Source organism: Notolepis coatsorum, assembly GCF_963971535.1.
Source record: "Notolepis coatsorum genome assembly, chromosome: 4".
Lineage (NCBI taxonomy): Eukaryota > Metazoa > Chordata > Actinopteri > Aulopiformes > Paralepididae > Notolepis > Notolepis coatsorum.
The window spans coordinates 201,069,778-201,089,777 of record NC_140168.1 but is presented as its reverse complement, the minus strand read 5'-3'; the positions used below and the strand labels follow the sequence as shown (position 1 = coordinate 201,089,777).

General features: G+C 45.4%; 1 protein-coding gene across 1 annotated transcript in view; it reads left to right on the top strand.

Moving 5' to 3' along the window:
• The window catches only part of LOC311227390 (uncharacterized protein), a 75,790-nt gene that overhangs the window by 41,606 nt on the left and 14,184 nt on the right, over positions 1-20,000 (top strand). The window contains exon 7 of the mRNA XM_084313013.1: positions 13,581-13,719. Coding sequence (XP_084169139.1) covers positions 13,581-13,719 — 139 coding nt within the window. The remainder of the gene's footprint in view (positions 1-13,580; positions 13,720-20,000) is intronic.

Sequence of the window (20,000 nt, the reverse complement as noted above, 5' to 3'; positions counted from 1 at the left end):
TACAGAAGTACAGAATACTTTCATACAAAATGCTTCTTACTGTTACGCTCCAGAGACTGTGCTAGACAAGATAGTATCAAATAACATAGTATAGCATGTAATTTAGAAGAAGAAAATGAGGTCACAGTGTTCGGTATAGACATATGTACAATGTTCTGAGTTACCATATAATATACAATACTATGCAGTGTACTAATGTACAGTACTATATAGTGCAAAGCAGAAATGGGATGAGGTACAATTTAGGTACAATTTACAGTAAGGTGTACGAGTTGTAGTGCAATCCTTCATCAATAAATATAAAGTGTGGGGAGTGGGTGCTACAGTGTGTTTGTTTAAAGTGGGTGTGTGCTATAAAGTGTGTGGAGTGGGGGCTACAGTGTGTTTGTTTAAAGTGAGTGTGTGCGTGTGGATGTGTGTGATGTGTGTGCTATGTGCGTTTGGTGGTTGTTGTTGTGTAGTGTTCATTGTTCGTTTAGCAGCCTGATGGCCTGGGGATAGAAGCTTCTACACGCGTGCAGGCAGGGTCTAAATACTCCGGCAAGACTCTGGCTTATATCGATGCATCGACTAGGCCCCCCCTTTCATATGCAATGCTGGATAACGCTGGATACACTGACGCAACCAGTATTTGGAATGGCAATCAGATAATTGGATTCTTCTTTTTGCAGTACATCATAAACAAGGTAAGGACTATATGTTATCGATCTTGTGTTGATCCGATAATTCTTTCCCACGATCGAAGCGTGTCGGGGTGGTGTGTGTGTGTGTGTGTGTGTGTGTGTGTGTGTGTGTGTGTGTGTTGGTAGCGATCAAAAGCACGGAGTGGCCCCGTGTCCCTGTCTCCCTTTCATGCGTGCATGATGAAAGATAATACTGATAATCTAGCGTTGATTTCAGATTGATTGTTGATCCAAGCGAGGAATGGCAACGTGTTAGTAAATTTAACTAAAACGCTGTTTTCCCGTCTTTTCCTGGGATTACTCAGAATCACTCAAACTATACTCATATTCACCACGGTATAAAACGGAAATGTACGGATGAAAGAATGATCTGTTTTTTGCATGTTGACCGGAAGAAACTAACTGACAATCAACAATGTTATTAGATCCATAGCTATAATATTTTATATAGTTTTAGCAGTTGCAAACACCGGCATTATCCCATTGAACAAAGCGCTGGCACAAACGGCCATACGCCCACAGCGCCATCTGGCGCTCATTGTGTTAAACAAGTCAAGAACAAAAAACACCATGAAATCCAAAATAAAATGTAAAATAAATAAATGCAACACAAATGAAAAAAGCACCGGAGGCAATGTGGAGGGGAGAAACCTTAGAAGGGCCGTTCAAGGGGGGATCCCCCTTCTTGGATGTCGGTGATAGTAGTGTTGCTACAAAACAGGCGAAACAGTTGGTAAGTATGTACACATACGTGTAATGAAACACAAATAAGTACATGCAATAGCAACTGGGCTACATAAGACAAGAACCAAATCAACACACTGAGCACAGTAAGCGGAGAGATGATGGCATGTTAGAAAGAGAACGCATGGAGCGGATAGCGCAGATGAGCACACAGTGGCAGGCCGGCCCACGCACTCATCATCACCGCTGTCGCGTGAAGGAAGCGTGTTGTGTAACTCGTTGTGTGTGCAGGTCTCATCACACTAGGGGCACATCATTGACCATAGTCACACACGCCCGGCTGTTTTGCTCTTATGTAACGCGCTCAGGGTGGGATTCCTTTCAACCCCACCGTGTGAATATTACGGTCGATGAAGCGCATTCAAAACCCAATGCACAACTTTAATAACGTATATGGATGTCAGCCCTGAAAACTACTAGGCTGTATTCTGAAAAAGGCCTTTGGGAAATACGTGATATACTGCTCACTCGTATACACTTCTAAGAATTAATGAAAATATATCCACCTGATGAATTACCCAGTGTACCGGTACATACAACCTACAAATGTTGTAAACACAATATTTCTTTCTTTACTGCATTATTAGATTAGATTAGATTCAAATGTATTGTCATCATACAGCACAAGTACAGTACAACGAAAAGAGGTTTGGCATCCAAACAGAGTACAAATGTAACAGTAAAGTGCAATAGTAATATACAATGTACAGGTGATTAAACAGGGTATTGTGAGAATGGGTTTTAAGCAGAGCCCAATCGCTGAACACAGGAGAGGAGAATGGAGCGTTTCAGGTTGTTTTAATGGTATTCCCAACTAGGCAAGAATTACATCCAGAAATGTACAACAGATATGAATTGGGGATAAAGGGAGCAGGTGCACTCCAGTGCTACTGCAGACGGAAGACACGGGTCCGTGTTGAGAGAGGGAGCAGGAACTCCTCGGTAGGCTCCAGGGGGTCCAGACAGGGACACGCTGGCACGGAGGTCCTAGGTAATGATACTAACACCACGACGACTTCTGGTCAGCGTCGTCCGGTTGAAGTAGGGTCCTCATCATCAGGGGATGGGATACAGCTGTGAGGAGTGAGGTGCCTGACAGCGTGTGAATCAGGGGATGAGGTGCAGCTGGGGTGAGTGACGGGAGGTGAAGGGATGCTGACCATAAAAGGGCGTGAGGCTTCCGTGGTGGATGGAAGGGAGGATGAAGAGGAGTGCGTGGTGGATGGAAGGGAGGATGAAGAGGAGTGCGTGGTGAATGTGAGGGGAGAAGGAGGAGGGGTGAAGTACGCTCTCGCTGTGATTATGACAGGTATAAAATATATAAATGAGTACTACTGAGTAACAGTGCTAATCAGATGTATGTACAGAGATGTAGTATTAATATGTACAGTGATACAGGTATGAAGAAATTATGGTAGTAACGTACGGTTATGTATATAACCATAGTTATATGAGCATAGTGACGCTCAGCGTCATAGTGCAATACTCTTCATATCCAGTATTGAACTGAAATAAATTCTCACATGTACCTTTACATACCATCTGTCTGGCCACACCCCCATCCGCTACCTACATAAGCAGGGGTGTGGCCATACCATCAGCTCCTTCCCAATCTTTCACCACAAGGCAAGGTCACGGGGTCCTCAGTGTGTCCTGACGCTGAGCGTCACTATGCTCATATAACTATTGTTATATACATAACCGTACGTTATATAACGTATAGCTCTGCTCAGCGTCATAGTGCAACACAGGAGCTGAGCAGAGCTGAGCTCGACAAATGTACCCGCTGAGGCCCCCCACAACCATCAGAACCGGGGAGGACCCGAGCCCCCCGAACCTCCCTAGCGGAGGACGGGAGAGAGTTGGATCCGACTGCACGAAGAGGAGACTTCAGCAACTCAACGCACAGGGTGAGCAGACCGTGGGGCGTACCCACGACTACACAAACGCACAACCCGCATGCCACTATGGAACGAACGGAAGGAACAAACCCCCGTTACCACCCCTAAATACACGGGGGGCAGGAGCAAAGCCCAACCCCGTGGCAAGGCCGTAGCAGCGGAGCGTGAAGGAGGACCCAGACCCAGAAGGGACTGGACCCCCCCGGAAAAAAGGGGGCCTGGAGAGGCCAATGACGCCACAGCATCTAGACCTCACCAGGCGGTCACTAGTGACACCGCCCCCCACATCGCCAGCGTATTCGGACAGGGCCCATCGAAGAGCAGGCCCTTCCCCCCTATAGCACGCCGCCTAGCTCACTGAACCTGGTATACTCAGGCAGTCACCCATCCAAGTACAACCCAGGCCTGAACCTATACAGCCTCCGAAATCGAACAAAATCGGGCGTGTTCAGGTTGGCATGGCTGTAAGCTCGAAGCACTCAAGAGGCTACACCCACAGCGGGAGCAGGCAGCGCACCGGGGAGACGACCCCCAGAAGAGGTCGATCCCTCAATCCAGGCAACAGGCACTTGACCTGAGCCTGGAGCACTGCGGACTAGACAGGCGCCAAAGGGGTCTGCTGAAACAGCACCCCGGCGGAAGGGGCGTATGCTGGCATTGTTGTGCACCATGTCACAGCCTCCACAAAAACCCCCAGACTCTCTAGAGGGGTCGAGGCAGAGAAGGCTGACACAATTGGCAGACGTCATGAAACGTGCGGGGGCACACTCAAGTGGCCTACCCCGAGAGTTGACTCCGCTACCAACACACCAGGGAACCAAACACCCCCTTGGTTCAAACATGAGGTGGTTGTTCCTATAACCCCTCAAGAAAAAACTCCAAAACACAACTGCGGGTATACACTGGCTATACCGCAGTACAAGTGTTTCAGTTTTCAAAAAGGGGTTATCCCAGGCCTACGGATAGACGAAACAATTTCGGACCGGGCCCGGCAGACCGGGACGTACACAGGGATGCCAGAGGAGTTCCATAAGAATCACCTCAACAGCCCCCTCCCAGCCATGCTTAAGCAGGAGAAGAGAGGGGCGAAAAGAATGGAGAAGGACCAGGCCCCCTTAGCGCAGCGCAAGGTACAACACAACATGGACCAAGCAACAGTGAGGGGTAATACGTAGTAACACAACCACGAACATCTCCATAACGTCAAACCCTGCAACACCCGGGCCGAGCCGGCATTTTCCCCCCCGAAAAAAGCACAAGTCCCTCAGGGTACCAGAACAGCAGATCTGCGTCCCCGGCGGACAACGGGTTAACTGACCTGGACCGGCGCGACCAGAATCAGTCCTGTGCCCTAATCACGCCGACATCCGCAACCCTAGGAGGGGGGTAGGTACGAGTGTCGATCCAAAACATTATAGAGGGCGCCACCCAGACGGTCCCTTTCGTACCGCGCTCGGTGGCCCACCCCAAGGGCGTGAGACCCCTCTACCTATGCTTTGATCTATTCCGTTAACATCCCCCAGATATGAACGAGAATTCGTTGAGACACTGGCGCTCGGAAGAGACAAACTCCATCCCAGTTGCCCCATAAAAACGCTGTTTCAATGATAAGCAACCAAGACGCGCAAGCCCATGCATGGTTCCTATCAGAAGCACCCAGGGCCAGCACTATGTACACGTCGAGACCCAAAACACATCAATGGATATACCGTTCCTCCAAGCCGCCTGGGAGAACGACAAGAAGCCGATTTTTTCATAGAAAAAAATACGGACATGGGTCCCATACGACACGGCTGAGGGAAAACAACACCCCGTCAACCATACTCCATAAAAGAGGGGACGGGGAGCGACGTACCCTATGACGGGGGGAAAAACCATGACTCAACAGACCATTACCGGCGAGGAGTCAGGAAACTCCCTAAACACTACCCCGTCAACTTGCTCGACGGGGAACCCCCAGAGAGACTTCCCACGTGAGCAATAGATTGAAAAGACATATTGCAACATTGAGCTATGTAACAATTGGACTAGGACTCTCCGAGGAGGAGGCTCTGAAAATCTGAGGAGGCTCCCTCACTGAGAGGGAGACTCTGAACTCATCGAGGAGGCTCTGAACTCCCTGAGGAGAAGACTCTGAAACACCGTGAGGAGGAGGCTCTGACCCAATACACACACTACCAGTAGGGAGCAGAGCAGAAGAACAAAACGTCTCTACTGCATTGCATCACCCACCAAGCTCAATACACATACAACAGAGCAGAACTTCTTTTTAAGTTCTACTCACCTTGACAATCTGAGGAGGAGGCTCTGAAACTCTGAGGAGGCTCCCTCACTGGGAGGGAGGGTCTGAACTCACAGGAGGCTCTGAAACTCCCTGAGGAGGAGGCTCTGACCTTCCTGAGGAGGAGGCTCTGAAACTCCCTGTAACAGAGGTCCATAACATGGAGCCTGAATAACCCACGGAAGTCTTACCAATAGAAACGCACCCAGTGACGTACTCTATGCCGGGGGAATTTCCGTGGTCCAACGCCCAATATGGCTTGGGACCAGGAAACTCCCTTCCCCCCCCCCCTACGCTGTAACGCGCTGATCCAGCAACGTGACAGGAAAACGGAAGGACAGGGGGTTTTAACCCCTGACCAATCAGAAAAAGGGGCGGAAGGTTTTACCAGTTCACCCCCTTATGACCCCTCACCCCTGATACGATGTAATGACAAAGTAGAGCCATGACACCAGTCATAGCATGCTACATGAAGTGTTTAACAGCTTCACATAGACTCATGTGCGAACCTGCCATCTGATTTTTACAAAGGAAGAAAAACACAGACCCAGAGAGGGCCCCTTTAAGAGCCCCGGTACCAGAGCTTACACATGTGACTTCTATAGGCCAACACCTAACCCAGTTGTGGATCTTAACGACACACACAACCCTCCATCACAACAAAAAAGGCAAAAGTACACTCTCACTACCGTAAGAGGAACGCCGTTTTTCATAATGAGAGAAGACACAAGTCCTCGATTAAGTACTGGCCACAGGCCTTGCTAAGTCCACATGATAGCGACCAAAAAAATCTTTTCCCTTGGAATTATTTTTTTCCCAAGCAGGAGCACAACCCCAGCAGAAGCTGAGGGATTACACCGTATCCCCACAAACATAGTGAAACAATATATTGTAAACAAAAACATGTTTGAGAGGAGGGGGGGAAGCCCCAGGGAAACCGGGGGGATCACCCCTCCCCACCTTACCCTTGATACGACTAGGTTGAACAGGTACCGCCCTGTTAATATGTGAACACGCTACCTGTTTATTGTCATCACAGGCTGAGAGAAGGACTCACCCCTCGATCATATGTCACTAAGCATAGCTTTGCAGGGTTATTAACCCAACTAGCTGTGAGCTCAACCACGTTTATCTAACGTTACATGAACACACAAGTTCTCATCACAACCAAACCAGTAAATGTTTACTCACGTAAAAAACAACGCCGATTTTCTAGGTAGAGATAAACTATACCAGCGACAAGACAATTCACACACAACACATGTCGTATCCCCAATGTAGTGAAGCAACATACGTTTTGGAAAAAAACATCGTTATTACAAAACATTTAGAAGGGAAGGAAGGAAGAGGCGTTATGTGTCCAGAAGGATCCTTACCTACAGCATGAACGCAGGCTGAGAGGACTGCAAACACTGGTCTCCATGTTGACGAAAGTCCTCGCTGGCGGGGCAACGCGGTGTAGGGCCGACTACATCCTCTGTCAAAGATGACGTCGTAGTCAGAGTGTTATGGCGTGCTATTCTCACGGCTAATGTTCAACGGTGTAGCATAAGCTAACAGCCAACTCAGGCCGACTGGTAGCAACAAGCTAACGTTCCTAGCCTATTGAACGTAACGAGCCAGCGCCGCAGCTAACAGCTAACTGGCTAACAGTTAGCTCACCCAGCTAGCACGCAAGCTAAGCAGCTATCACCGAACTGCACACGAGAACACAATAAGCCAACACTTCAGACAGCCGCCGTCTGACTCCCTCCTCATCCTAAGAGAGAAAAGAAAAAGAAGTCAACACAGTTTTCAGAACGGTGATTAACAGATATACAGCGGTGTCTGCCCAATTCCCTCATGGGCTGCAGCCGACTTGAGCGTGGAGCTTCCGATAACGAAGCACCAAACCCACTTTTCCTCGTGTTTAGGGTAACTTTCAACTTGAAAGATGGGGCCTTCACGTGACAGAGAAGAATCCGCTCGTCCAAGATCCCGGGTTTTAACCACAGATCTTGGTCACGGCCCACTAGATTGACTACCGTGGGCTTCAAACCAGGACCCTCTCTCTGCCGTCTAAGAGGCAGAAAAAAGGATACTAGTCTGGGGCCGGCTTTCGTAAATTGTGCAGCTAATCCCCCCATAGCAACACAACTGGTGCTCGCGTAGCAAAATCATCACTCACCCAGAGGTAGCTAGGTTCTCACAACAGCCGACGCCCCTCCTGCACAGTCCAGCTGCAGAACCGGAGGTAATACCTGTCCAGCTGCAGCTTGGAGGACTGCAGGTGGGGATTAGACCAGCGACGCGAGCCCCTAATACGAAAAAATACCGGTGGAGGTCAGAATGATCATCATCTTCCAGACACCCCAGTGGCGAAGACATTATCGCTGTATTTTCTCGAAAATAGTGAGAGATAAAACAAAGATATAATGTCAACGTAGCTCCTTCATCTTCTACTTTCTTCAAAAAATTCATCATCTTCAAAGTGTGGTACTTTGCAGGCACTTGACGTGGTGAAAATTGAAGAAGGAGCTGATGGTATGGTCACACCCCTGCTTATGTAGGTAGCGGATGGGGGTGTGGCCAGACAGATGATGGTATGTAAAGGTACATGTGAGAATTTATTTCAGTTCAATACTGGATATGAAGAGTATTGCACTATGACGCTGAGCAGAGCTATGCGATATATAACTAGTAAGTCATTCTGGCCAACAGTGTAACTAGTAAGAGTAGGTAAAGGATATGTACAGATATAGATATAGTATCTACATATATGTAAAAAGGATTATATGCAGGTATGTACAGACAGATGTGGATTGATATATAAATATTAGTGCTGTCAATAGATTAAAAAGATTGAACTAATTAATCTCACAATTTTCTGTAATTAATCTAGATTAATCCAGATTAAAAATAGCATTTTTCTACTTAAGACCGAAGCTTGTAACAGATATTTACTTGAGTATAATCAGGGAATTAATGTAAAATCAACACAAAGAAAGTATATTTAGATTCAAAGACTATTTTAATAGCTTTCTTTGAATACAGTTTCTCTCCTGTGAAATACAAATGTTCAACAAAACCATCAACATTGACTCAGCTAGACCTCTTTCTTATATCCGCGGTGCTAAAATTGAAGATTTTTCACTCCATAGAGTAATCTAGATTCATTTATTTTAATGCTTTAAATCATTTTAATTCATCTCCAAAGTTAAAGCATTAACTTTGACAGCCCTAATAAATATATATATATATATATACGGTATACAGCATTATTGTACATGCTATCATAAAGAGTTATATGGGTTATGCAGGTGTATAAGTAGGTATATAGAATAATTATATGGTATATTCAGACAGATATGGATATATATAATGCGGTAAATCTAAATATATAAATGTATATATACAGTATATTCAGCACTATTGTACATGCTATACAGAGTATATGGGTAGACTATAGTATTGATTGATTGAAAACTTTATTAACAGATTGCAGAATGGGTACAATACAGTACGGCTCAATACAAACAACTGCTAAGAGGATGCAGACCAGAAAAATATGTTTGTCTTGTTTACATAAGGGTCCTCCATTTTCAATTCAATATGAGTTAGGTAGTTATGATTATTATGATTACTGTGATTACAGTGTAGGACAGTTGTAGACAGTGGAAGCAGTAGGTAGGTATAAAGTGAGTTATGATATTTATGTTAGAATTCTTTCAGTTTTTAGGTGTGAATTTGACAGGCGATTCTTTACGCTGACGGGGAAAGTCTAGTATTGTGAGACGGGGTCATCGGGTTCTTTCGCGTAAAAAAAAAAAATTTAATAAAAAAAATCTATACAGTACATGCTCTCAAGCGCTCAATATCTCACTTCCTGGTGAGGCTTTATAAGTAGGCTACTTGAGATGTTTACTCGAGAGAGATAAACTGGCACACAACACAGTAGGTGTATAGAAGTCTCACCACAGGGTCATAAGAAACGTTATTTATGTCCCTTTTGTGTTTGGATGGGCAGAGTGCCAGGTCAGCATTTTCTTCCCAGCGGTTTATGTGAGGCCTTCGGGGGAGGGGCCACAATATAGTAGCTCCCGTTCAAATTGAGCTGACGCAATGGTGTTTATATTTATTTGTTTGTTTTCAAAGGTCCCTTCCACTTGAAAACATGTTTTTCTTCTACAGTTAACTCCTCTCGGAGGCATGATTTTGACAGAGTATTACCGCTCTGCAGAACCGGAGCGCCCTTTTCACATTCTTCCACCGGAGGGGGGGGAGGGGGGGGGGGGAGTGCTTCTCTGCACTTCCTCACAGTCTGAGCCACCTGTGTTACGCAACTAATCCTGCAAATTCATCATGGCAGCTATTGCCCAGCTGGTCACCGGTGTTTTCCCCCTCCCCCCCCTCCCCCCCTCCCCCCCTCCCCCTCCTCCCACCCTTCCCCCCGAAAAAGAAAAGTACAGCCTGTTTAGCTTCTGTTGTTCGCTGTCAAGAAGTCAGCTGTGGTGGAAACGGGAGCATGTCTATGTTCCCCGGGTCCCATGTTCCCCGGGTCCTATGTTCCCCGGGTCCTATGTTCCCCGGGTCCTATGTTCCCCGGGTCCTATGTTCCCCGGGTCCTATGTTCCCCGGGTCCTATGTTCCCCCGGGTCCTATGTTCCCCGGGTCCTATGTTCCCCGGGTCCTATGTTCCCCCGGGTCCTATGTTCCCCCGGGTCCTATGTTCCCCGGGTCCTATGTTCCCCGGGTCCTATGTTCCCCGGGTCCTATGTTCCCCGGGTCCTATGTTCCCCGGGTCCTATGTTCCCCCGGGAACATAGAACCCGGGGAACATAGGGATGACCCCGTGGAAACAGTGTGGCCTTCAAATGAGCTTTCCATCACCGCATACTCTCTCTCTCTCTCTCTCTCTCTCTCTCTCTCTCTCTCTCTCTCTCTCTCTCTCCTCTCCCTCTCCCTCTCCCTCTCCTCTCTCTCTCTCTCTCTCTCTCTCTCTCTCTCTCTCTCTCTCTCTCTCCCTCTCTCTCTCTCTCTCTCCCTCCCTCTCTCTCTCCCTCTCTCTCTCTCTCTCTCTCTCTCTCTCTCTCTCTCGCTCCGTCTCGCTCTGTCCCTCTCTCTCTGTCCCCTCTCTCTCTCTCTCTCTCTCTCTCTCTCTCTCTCTCTCTCTCTCTCTTTGTGGCTATTTTCTCTACGATGCGTCGAAATAGAGGGCAAGTGAACCAGGGAAATGAGGTAACATCTCCTCGATGATACTGTATACCCAGCGACTGACATTTTCAGACCTCCTCACTCACTGGGTGGTGAGTGGTGCCCTAATCTTAGATGCAGTTTCTGTTGTTGTGTTTACATCTTCCCTGGCTCTGGTAGAAGCGTCCCTGTCAGGTTTTTTAATGCGTCAGGTTTCACATTGTTGTGCTGCCTGTCAGATCCTTCATTAAATTAGATGTTACATTGTTCGTGGTTGCAAACTCTTTGCTCCACCCACGTGCAAACAAATTGTTATTCAATATTCAAATAATTTTAAAGTGTTAAAAACACGCATGGAGGGGATCTTTAATAAGGTTCTGCTCTGTGTTTTGACCTTTGACCATGCAAAGGTCACCCCCTGTGAGGGGTTATAAAATACTATTCATATTATATCTATTCAGGGGCAGTTTTTGCCTCGCTCTGCCGTCAAGTAAGAATGACTCCACATTTGTGGTTTTGTTTACTGCTCGGGGCGAAGGAGGGATGTTGTTTCAAGTTGTCAACATTTCCTGAGGAAGTTTTGAAGTAAACCATCACATATATCGTGGGGGGATGAGAGCTGCTCCTTGAACCACAGAGCAGGATATTCTAGCCTGAAAAAACACTGTGTTGAAGGAACAGGGACTGAGCAGCAAAGTCCCTGTGGAGATTTGTCTGCTACTTGTTGTTGTTGTTGTTGTTGTTGTTGTTGTTGTTGTTGGGGCACACAGAGGCTCACTCAGCAAAGCAACCAAACCAAATCCACATACCCTTGGCATCAGTAGTCGAGTCACTAAATCTCAAGTCTGAGTCGAGTCTCGAGTCCGAGTCCAAGTCCAAGTCACCAAAGAAGAGCCAGAGTCGAGTCCGAGTCGAGTCCCCATTACCCGAGTCCGAGTCCGAGTCCAAGTCATCAAGGTTGAGTCGAGTCCACTCTGGCAGTCAAAGAGCTGACATACAAATAAAAAAAGGTCTACATTAAACATAAATGACACAGCGGTCACCGTTTCAAAGGGAGTTAATTTACTTTGTGACACAATAACAAATGCACCAGCCATTAATATCTTAGGAGAAATTATTAGGGCCTATTACAAAAAATAAATAAAAGAAAATAACTGTATATCAACAAGTCAGAGAGTCGTCGTCTGCACCTTCCGAGTCCGAATGCAGTCAATGCTCGAGTCCAAGTCCAAGTCCGAGTCATCAGTGCTCAAGTCCAAGTTGAGTCACGAGTCCTGAAAATCAGTCCAGGACTCGAGTGGGGAGGTACAGGTATAGGCAGGGTAATAATAATAATAATAATAATAATAATAATAATAATAATAATAATAATAATAATAATAATAATAATAATAATAATAATAATAATAATAATAATAATAATAATAATAATAATAATAATAATAATAATAATAATAATAATAATAATAATAATAATAATAATAATAATAATAATAATAATAATAATAATAATAATACATCAAATTTATATAGCGCTTTTCCGAATGCTCAAAGACACTTTACAAAACAAACGATACAATACAATACAATTTTAGTAGAGAGAAAATAAAACAAATAATAAAAAGGTGAGAGAGGAAGGGTAAAAAGGTGGGGTTTGAGGGCTTTAGAAAGACATAAATATAGGCAATACAATGAAATCTGAATATAAAAAAGATGAGAAAAATAAACAGCATACTACACAAGGTGCAGGTGAGGGTCTGGACCCTAACGGGCATGATATACGTCCAAGCTGGTTTTGGTGGTTAACACTTTGAGTGCCACTCACGGCTTTTCTCGGGTTTACGCCCCGACCGTTGAATGCCACAGTCACGAGTATTCTCGGGTATTATTATTTTTTTTTTATTAGCGATCTGAAATCATATTGCATCACGCAAGCCTACCGTTGGAGATCCAGGGACCGCCGGCGCTCAGATGTGAAAAAAGCGCCCCCCTATCGTCTCCCAGATGGTAAATCACCCTTTTGGAATGGACTCAATGAAAGTGAATGGGAGAACGGATTTCTGACTCCACATTTTACTTCTCACTGATGCAGCTGGGGTCTACCAGAGTTCATTCTGGAGCCTCTGAGCCACGGCGAATATGGGTTATACTGTACACACGATGGATCAATACATTTATCGATTTTTTCGAATGGCGATCGGAAATTGGAATAAACCATTTGGATACCATCTGACCTCAGGTAAGGAATCTATGTTATCAGTGTTAGGATAATCAGACAAATTTTCATGGATATATAAGCGTTTATGTGATATGTGATATGGCTGTTTTGACTGTAAAAGCCATGAGGAAATAAGAGCAGCGATTATCAGCGCACGGCACGAGCGTGCGTGCGCACACATATACTATCGATCATCTAGCGTTTATTTGAAAACGATTCATAAATAGGCCGACAAATGACAACGTTCTGGAATATTCCAATAAAAGGCGATTATCATAGGCATGGGTTGTTTTTCCCCGGAAAACGGGTGATTTTCAAAATGCTATCAAACGGAAATGAAGCGATAAAAATACAATCTGCCTTGCCAATGTTGACTGGAAAATTAGTCTTTGATAAGCGACGGGCAGATTAGACACATAGCCATAATTTAAAACATAGATTAGGCGATATTTAACGTTAACATTGGCCGTGGATGGTGGCATTCAACGGGGTAAAAAGGAAAACACGGCCGGCACTGAAAGGGTCAACTGTGGCGTTACAAAGGTAGACGACTCAACTCCTCTCCTCTGTCTCCTCTTTAGAACGGAATGCTTCTTCATGACGTGAACGGCAACGCCACGGAAAACGGCGAGAACCACGCGGGTGTCAACGAGCCTCCTAACACGCCGCCCAACACGCCCGACACCAGAGTCCTTCCAGACCCAGACTGCATCGCTCCAGGTGGGTTGTACCGCTGATAGCACCGTTTGAGATACAGGGGGTGATTGAAAAGTTGTTTAGAAACGCTATTACCCTTACCGAAGTTCACTTTAACACTTTCAGCGCCACGCTTAGCGGTTATCTCTACCGCTAGATGGCCAGCTTGATAGTCGTTTCCGCTGTGTTTCACTATGTTTGCAAAGCTGTGTGTGTGTTCTGTATTATAGCTGTGGAGACAATGGTGTGGCTCATTTGACAGACAATACTTGTAGTGCAACATGGAAAAAATTGTTTGTTTCTACACACTGTCGTTTGTAGTTTATTACACGCTAAACATCGCGCATTTCCAAGATAATCCAGTCTTTTTTCATAGATTGTGAGATAAAACGTGTTATGTGCAATAAGCCTGAATCGTTCTGGTTGATTCCCTGAACCCCCAAATACTCCCAAATCAAAGGTATATAACATGTATGGGGGGGGTGTTTTAACTCAAAACTGTGATCGTGTTTGCCGAGCATGTTTTACGTCCGGTGAAACACAGAACTGTTCGTTAGAAAAACACGTTTCAGGTTCGGTAAAATAGACATAGAATATACCTTACCTTAGCCAGAAGGGAAAAGAATAATCGCCATATGTCTATACACGTTTCGATGGTAAAATACGCTTAGGCAACGGAATTTCGAGGCGATCAATGTGAACCTCTGTTCAAGCAGGAGGAGGAGCCCCCTACCAAAAAAAAAGAAAAAGGAAGACGTGTATCAACACCAAGCCCTTCCAGTTCAGACACAGACGATACTGCCACCTGGTGATAGTCGATCGGCATTGCAATTTAAACATATACAAACGACCCAGGGACGGCTAGAATAATCCGGATGATGATTTAGAACGGGGATCAGAGGATCAAAACCCGAGAAATCTCGGGTCTGGCGCTCGACCGCTGGCGAGTTAACCCGGGATATCTCGGGTCTGGCACCCAATGTGTTAACCTTACCGGAAACCCCACGCCCAACCCTTACCTGGCTGCGCCTCGGTCCTAACGACCACCCGTAGGCATGGTCTAATTCTCACAACCCACTCCTGCGCGTGATGTAATGCTTTATTTAACCTTACCAGAAACCCCACGTCTAACCCTTACCTAAGTTCACTTTAACCTTACCGGAAACCCCACGTCTAACACTTTTTGAAGGTATGATGATTTTTTTTCCTGGCTCAGCCAACAAGTAAGGACCACGGAGCAATGGTTCTCTAACCTTTTCCTTTCAAGGGCTCGCACGTTGAAATATAGGTCAAGGAGACCTCACCTGAGACTTTGTCCCAGGCCTTAACAGAGCAGATGTTGGTTGTTAGATATGATTTAGTCCAGAACTCCATACCTGGAGATAACAGTGGAGAAAGCAAAGCACATAAACATTTAAAAAAATTTAACAGCCAATCTTTCGCCATCGTAAAGACGCACTTCTTCAATCATTATCGGAAATGAAAATAAATAAATAAAAAAAACTCTAACCCTAACTAACCTTACTGTCATGCAGTCCTAATATACTAACCTACACTGTAGCGTTCAACACTTTGATGAACATTGTTACTCAGCTGATAGAGTTGTGCCCTTCCTGATGACTTGTCGGACAGAACTTCACTTTGGATAAAAGCGTCAGCTAAATGACAAAATGTAAATGTCAGTCAATGTAAAGCTATGGGCAGAATATTTTCACAAATTTCACTAAATATTAGTGAAATTAAACTAGTCCCCATTTTACCTGTGACCACCTGGAACCCCCGTTAAGGACCCCTGGTGGTCCCCGGACCACACATTGAGAACCCTTGAGAGCCGCAGATGACCCTACAGTTGCTGCTGTGAACCGATAACACAGCGGAGGTTGGGGTCGACGACCCAGTGACCTCTGTCCGCCTCTTCGACCCCGTACTCGACCCCACGCGACCTCTTGGCCGTGAACCCAGGCGACCCGGTGGTCTGGGCTGGAAACCTACTTTGCCACCACCTACCACTTATCACTACATTTATAACCAGTCTGGTATTCACCGGCTTAGTAGGTGTCGCGTTACCAGCAGAAGGGCTTGTGGGTAAACATCTCAATGGCTGTATTTTTCATGCATGGAGTGTTGTTTATTGTTTATTAAGATCCCCACATGGTAGCAGCTACTCTACACACATGGCAGCAGCGGCAGTAGCCCAGCGATTGGCTATATTACTGTATTGTATGTACAAGTCTTATTTGGATTAAAACGTGCACCTTTGATACGCTGCGCGCCACGAATAAGCCAGTTAAATATTCCCGTCCACTTGTGGTGTCCCGCCCACAAATAGAACCGTATCAAATGGTGTGCCTGTCAGTCACCTCCTCCCTCGTTTATTCTTTATATATACAGTATGGAAATATGATCATCTCCCCGGAAATGAGTGGATTTTATATACAGCTTATTATGACCTTGATGGCCTGATATACCCTGAGCATGACCCTGTGCACCACTGACAATCAACGGTGTCTCTCTCTCTCTCTCTCTCTCTCTCTCTCTCTCTCTCTCTCTCTCTCTCTCTCTCTCTCTGTCCCTCTTTCTCTACCCCTCTCTCTCTCTACACTACACCTCTATCCTTGTCTATCTCTACCCTCACCATCTATCCCTATTTTGTTCCCTGATCCGATGTGGCCATCGTTGTTTTTTTTATTTCTTTATAATCACCCACTTCCGCCCACAGGAAGTAAAGACGGCTAGAGTCCTTCCTGTTTGTCCCTCCGATGACACCGATGCCACCGGGACGCGTGAATATTAAAGGCAACCAACTTGTGTTCAGCCTTTCGTTCAGCGTTTCTCTGATTGGCCACACGGCCACGTGACCGCGCTGCCGCGCGGCAGAGAGTTGCGCCGGCTGCGGCAGCGGCCGTCTTCCGTTGGCCGTCGCAATGACTTGTTTTGTTTACATCAGGGTGAACGCTGTTGTATTCGCAAATATGAGAGCCAGCAATACGCAGCTCCAGTTAACCTAATTTATACCGTAATGAATCATTCTTCCGTTTAGCGGCCGTCTTCCGTTGGTTCCGTTGGCCGTCGCAATGACTTGTTTTGTTTACATCAGGGTGAACGCTGTTGTATTCGCAAATATGAGAGCCAGCAATACGCAGCTCCAGTTAACCTAATTTATACCGTAATGAATCATTCTTCCGTTTAGCGGCCGTCTTCCGTTGGCCGTCGCAATGACTTGTTTTGTTTACATCAGGGTGAACACTGTTGTATTCGCAAATATGAGAGCCAGCAATACGCAGCTCCAGTTAACCTAATTTATACCGTAATGAATCATTCTTCCGTTGGCCGTCGCAATGACTTGTTTTGTTTACATCAGGGTGAACGCTGTTGTATTCGCAAATATGAGAGCCAGCAATACGCAGCTCCAGTTAACCTAATTTATACCGTTGTACAGTGACTGACGTTAAAAACGCGAAATAACATATAACGTTACAATGTACAGTTTCTAGTTACAGTAGTGACGCGTGAATCGAGATAGTCCTAACAGTGTTTATTATTAAGAGTCAGATAGTCCTAACAGTGTTTATTATTAAGAGTCAGATAGTCCTAACAGTGTTTATTAGTAAGAGTCAGATAGTCCTTACAGTGTTTATTATTAAGAGTCAGATAGTCCTAACAGTGTTTATTAGTAAGAGTCAGATAGTCCTAACAGTGTTTATTATTAAGAGTCAGATAGTCCTAACAGTGTTTATCATTAAGAGTCCTAACAGTGTTTATTATTAATTAACGTCATAAACAAACTACCAGCCTCCACACTGATGTACAGTGACTGACGTTAAAAACGCGAAATAACATATAACGTTACAATGTACAGTTTCTAGTTACAGTAGTGACACGTGAATCGAGATAGTCCTAACAGTGTTTATTATTAAGAGTCAGATAGTCCTAACAGTGTTTATGAGTCAGATAGTCCTAACAGTGTTTATTATTAAGAGTCAGATAGTCCTAACAGTGTTTATTATTAAGAGTCCTAACAGTGTTTATTATTAATTAACGTCATAAACGAACTACCAGCCTCCACACTGATGTACAGTGACTGACGTTAAAAACGCGAAATAACATATAACGTTACAATGTACAGTTTCTAGTTACAGTAGTGACGCGTGAATCGAGATAGTCCTAACAGTGTTTCAAGTTCATGCGAATTCTGCCAGATCACGGCGTACAACGTTATTCTGATCATATTTCATATTTTCGCCATGGTATTCATATTTCACTCACGGAGCCTTGTCTGATGCTGTGGGAATTGGCACAACTCTGCAACACTTCAATACTGTCACCTGGTGGATGATCGGCGAGTTGCCAAACCGGAAGTGGACGGTTGGGTCTCGGTGCGTCTCCGAAATCCGTCCGGCCACTCGCTTATCGTTGCGGGACTCAAGACACACGTCCATGTGTAGCGATCGCTGCCATAACTCAATAATCGACATGATTTGGGCGTGTATTAGTATTATACAAACCGGCAATGGATCGCCTCCATCCCCATCAAATAACTGGGATCTGTTTGCTCCAGTATCATCGCCCAACGGTAAGAGGAGGCTACCATGACTTTCAGCGTTTTTGTTTATTATTATCCATACAAACTGCTCTGATCTATATATCACCCATACTACATAAATCATTTAACGACAATCACGGAATTATAAACTACCCCCCCCCCCCCCCCCCCCCCTCCGTTCACCCGCGCATGATCAGTCATAACGTTTAGGACCATGTACAGTTGAAATTTTTAATATAGTGTGGATCGGTATCAAACGGCATTTGATAATCTAATATATGCATTTATGCCTATATCTCACGTTCTAGGAAATACTGCAGAAAACGAAAAAAAACATATTTATACTCTAGACTGTGTTTTCGTATGAATGTGTGAATGAAAAAGTAAAACGTTCCTACATCCTGAACGATAGATAATCGATGTTGAATGGGCCATAGTAATGTCAATTTAGCAATACAATTTAAAAAGTTATAGCCCTGCAAAGAAGGTAAACATCTCCATAGACTTAGACTGGTGGCAGTGATCAAACATTGATGGATATAAGCGTGGCAGAGAAAGTGTTAAGAGTCAGATAGTCCTAACAGTGTTTATTATTAAGAGTCCTAACAGTGTTTATTATTAATTAACGTCATAAACGAACTACCAGATTTATTTTGCACCAGGGAACTTGAAGGTTCCTGCCGCGCTCGCGGCAAAAGGGGGCGGGCTAGCAGCGTGGGGTCGTGGCCAATCAGAGAAAAGCTGAACACAAGTCGGTTGCCTTTAATATTCACGCCACCGGGACACTGATTGGCCGCTCAGATCTCACTCTGCCAATCAGTTCAGCTCAGTCGGCACAACACTGACACTGATCTAAGGATGAGCACATGGGCCCAGAATGCGCCTCTATTTGTGGGGCTTACGACTGGCCGCTACCCCCCCCCCCCCCCCCCCGGAGGAAAGTCATTGGACGTAGCTATAGGCGTAGAACAGGGGTTGCAGGGGACATGTCCACCTCAATATCGAGAAGAGGTCAATTTGTCCCCCTCCAAAAATATAGCTAATATTAGCTATAGCTAATATTAATACCAAAAGGGGTAGAAAATAATATATATATCCTTCTTACCTGTAACTATATATTAACCGACTATTTAAGACACCCCTATAGGACCTTACCATCTCAACCTTGCAGACGTACCTCTCGTAAAAGTACACCAGAATGGTAAATGGTAAATGGTGCATTTATATAACAGCTTTTATCCAATTTAGTTCCTCACATTCACCCATTCACTCACACATTCACACACCATGCAAGGTGCCGACCTGCACATCGGGAGCAGTTAGGGGTTAAGTGTCTTGCTCAAGGACACTTTGATGTGCCGCCCGGGAGGAGCGGGAATAGAATCGGGAACCTCCGGATTACCAGACGACCGCTCTACCTCCTGACCCACTGTCGCCCCTGCAGGGGGAGGACCACCAGAGTACCTGACCCCCTGCTCAAAGTGTCTCCCCCCCAATACTGAAACCCTGCTTAAAGAGATAAAAAAATAATGGGGTCCAAAAATATATATATCCTTCTTACCTGTAACTATATATTAATCGACAATTTCAGACACCCCTACACAGGACCGTACCATCTCAGCCTGGCAGACACCCCTACTGGACCGTACCATCTCAACCTTGCAGACACCCCTACACAGGACCGTACCATCTCAACCTGGCAGACACCCCTACTGGACCGTACCATCTCAACCTTGCAGACACCCCTACTGGACCGTACCAT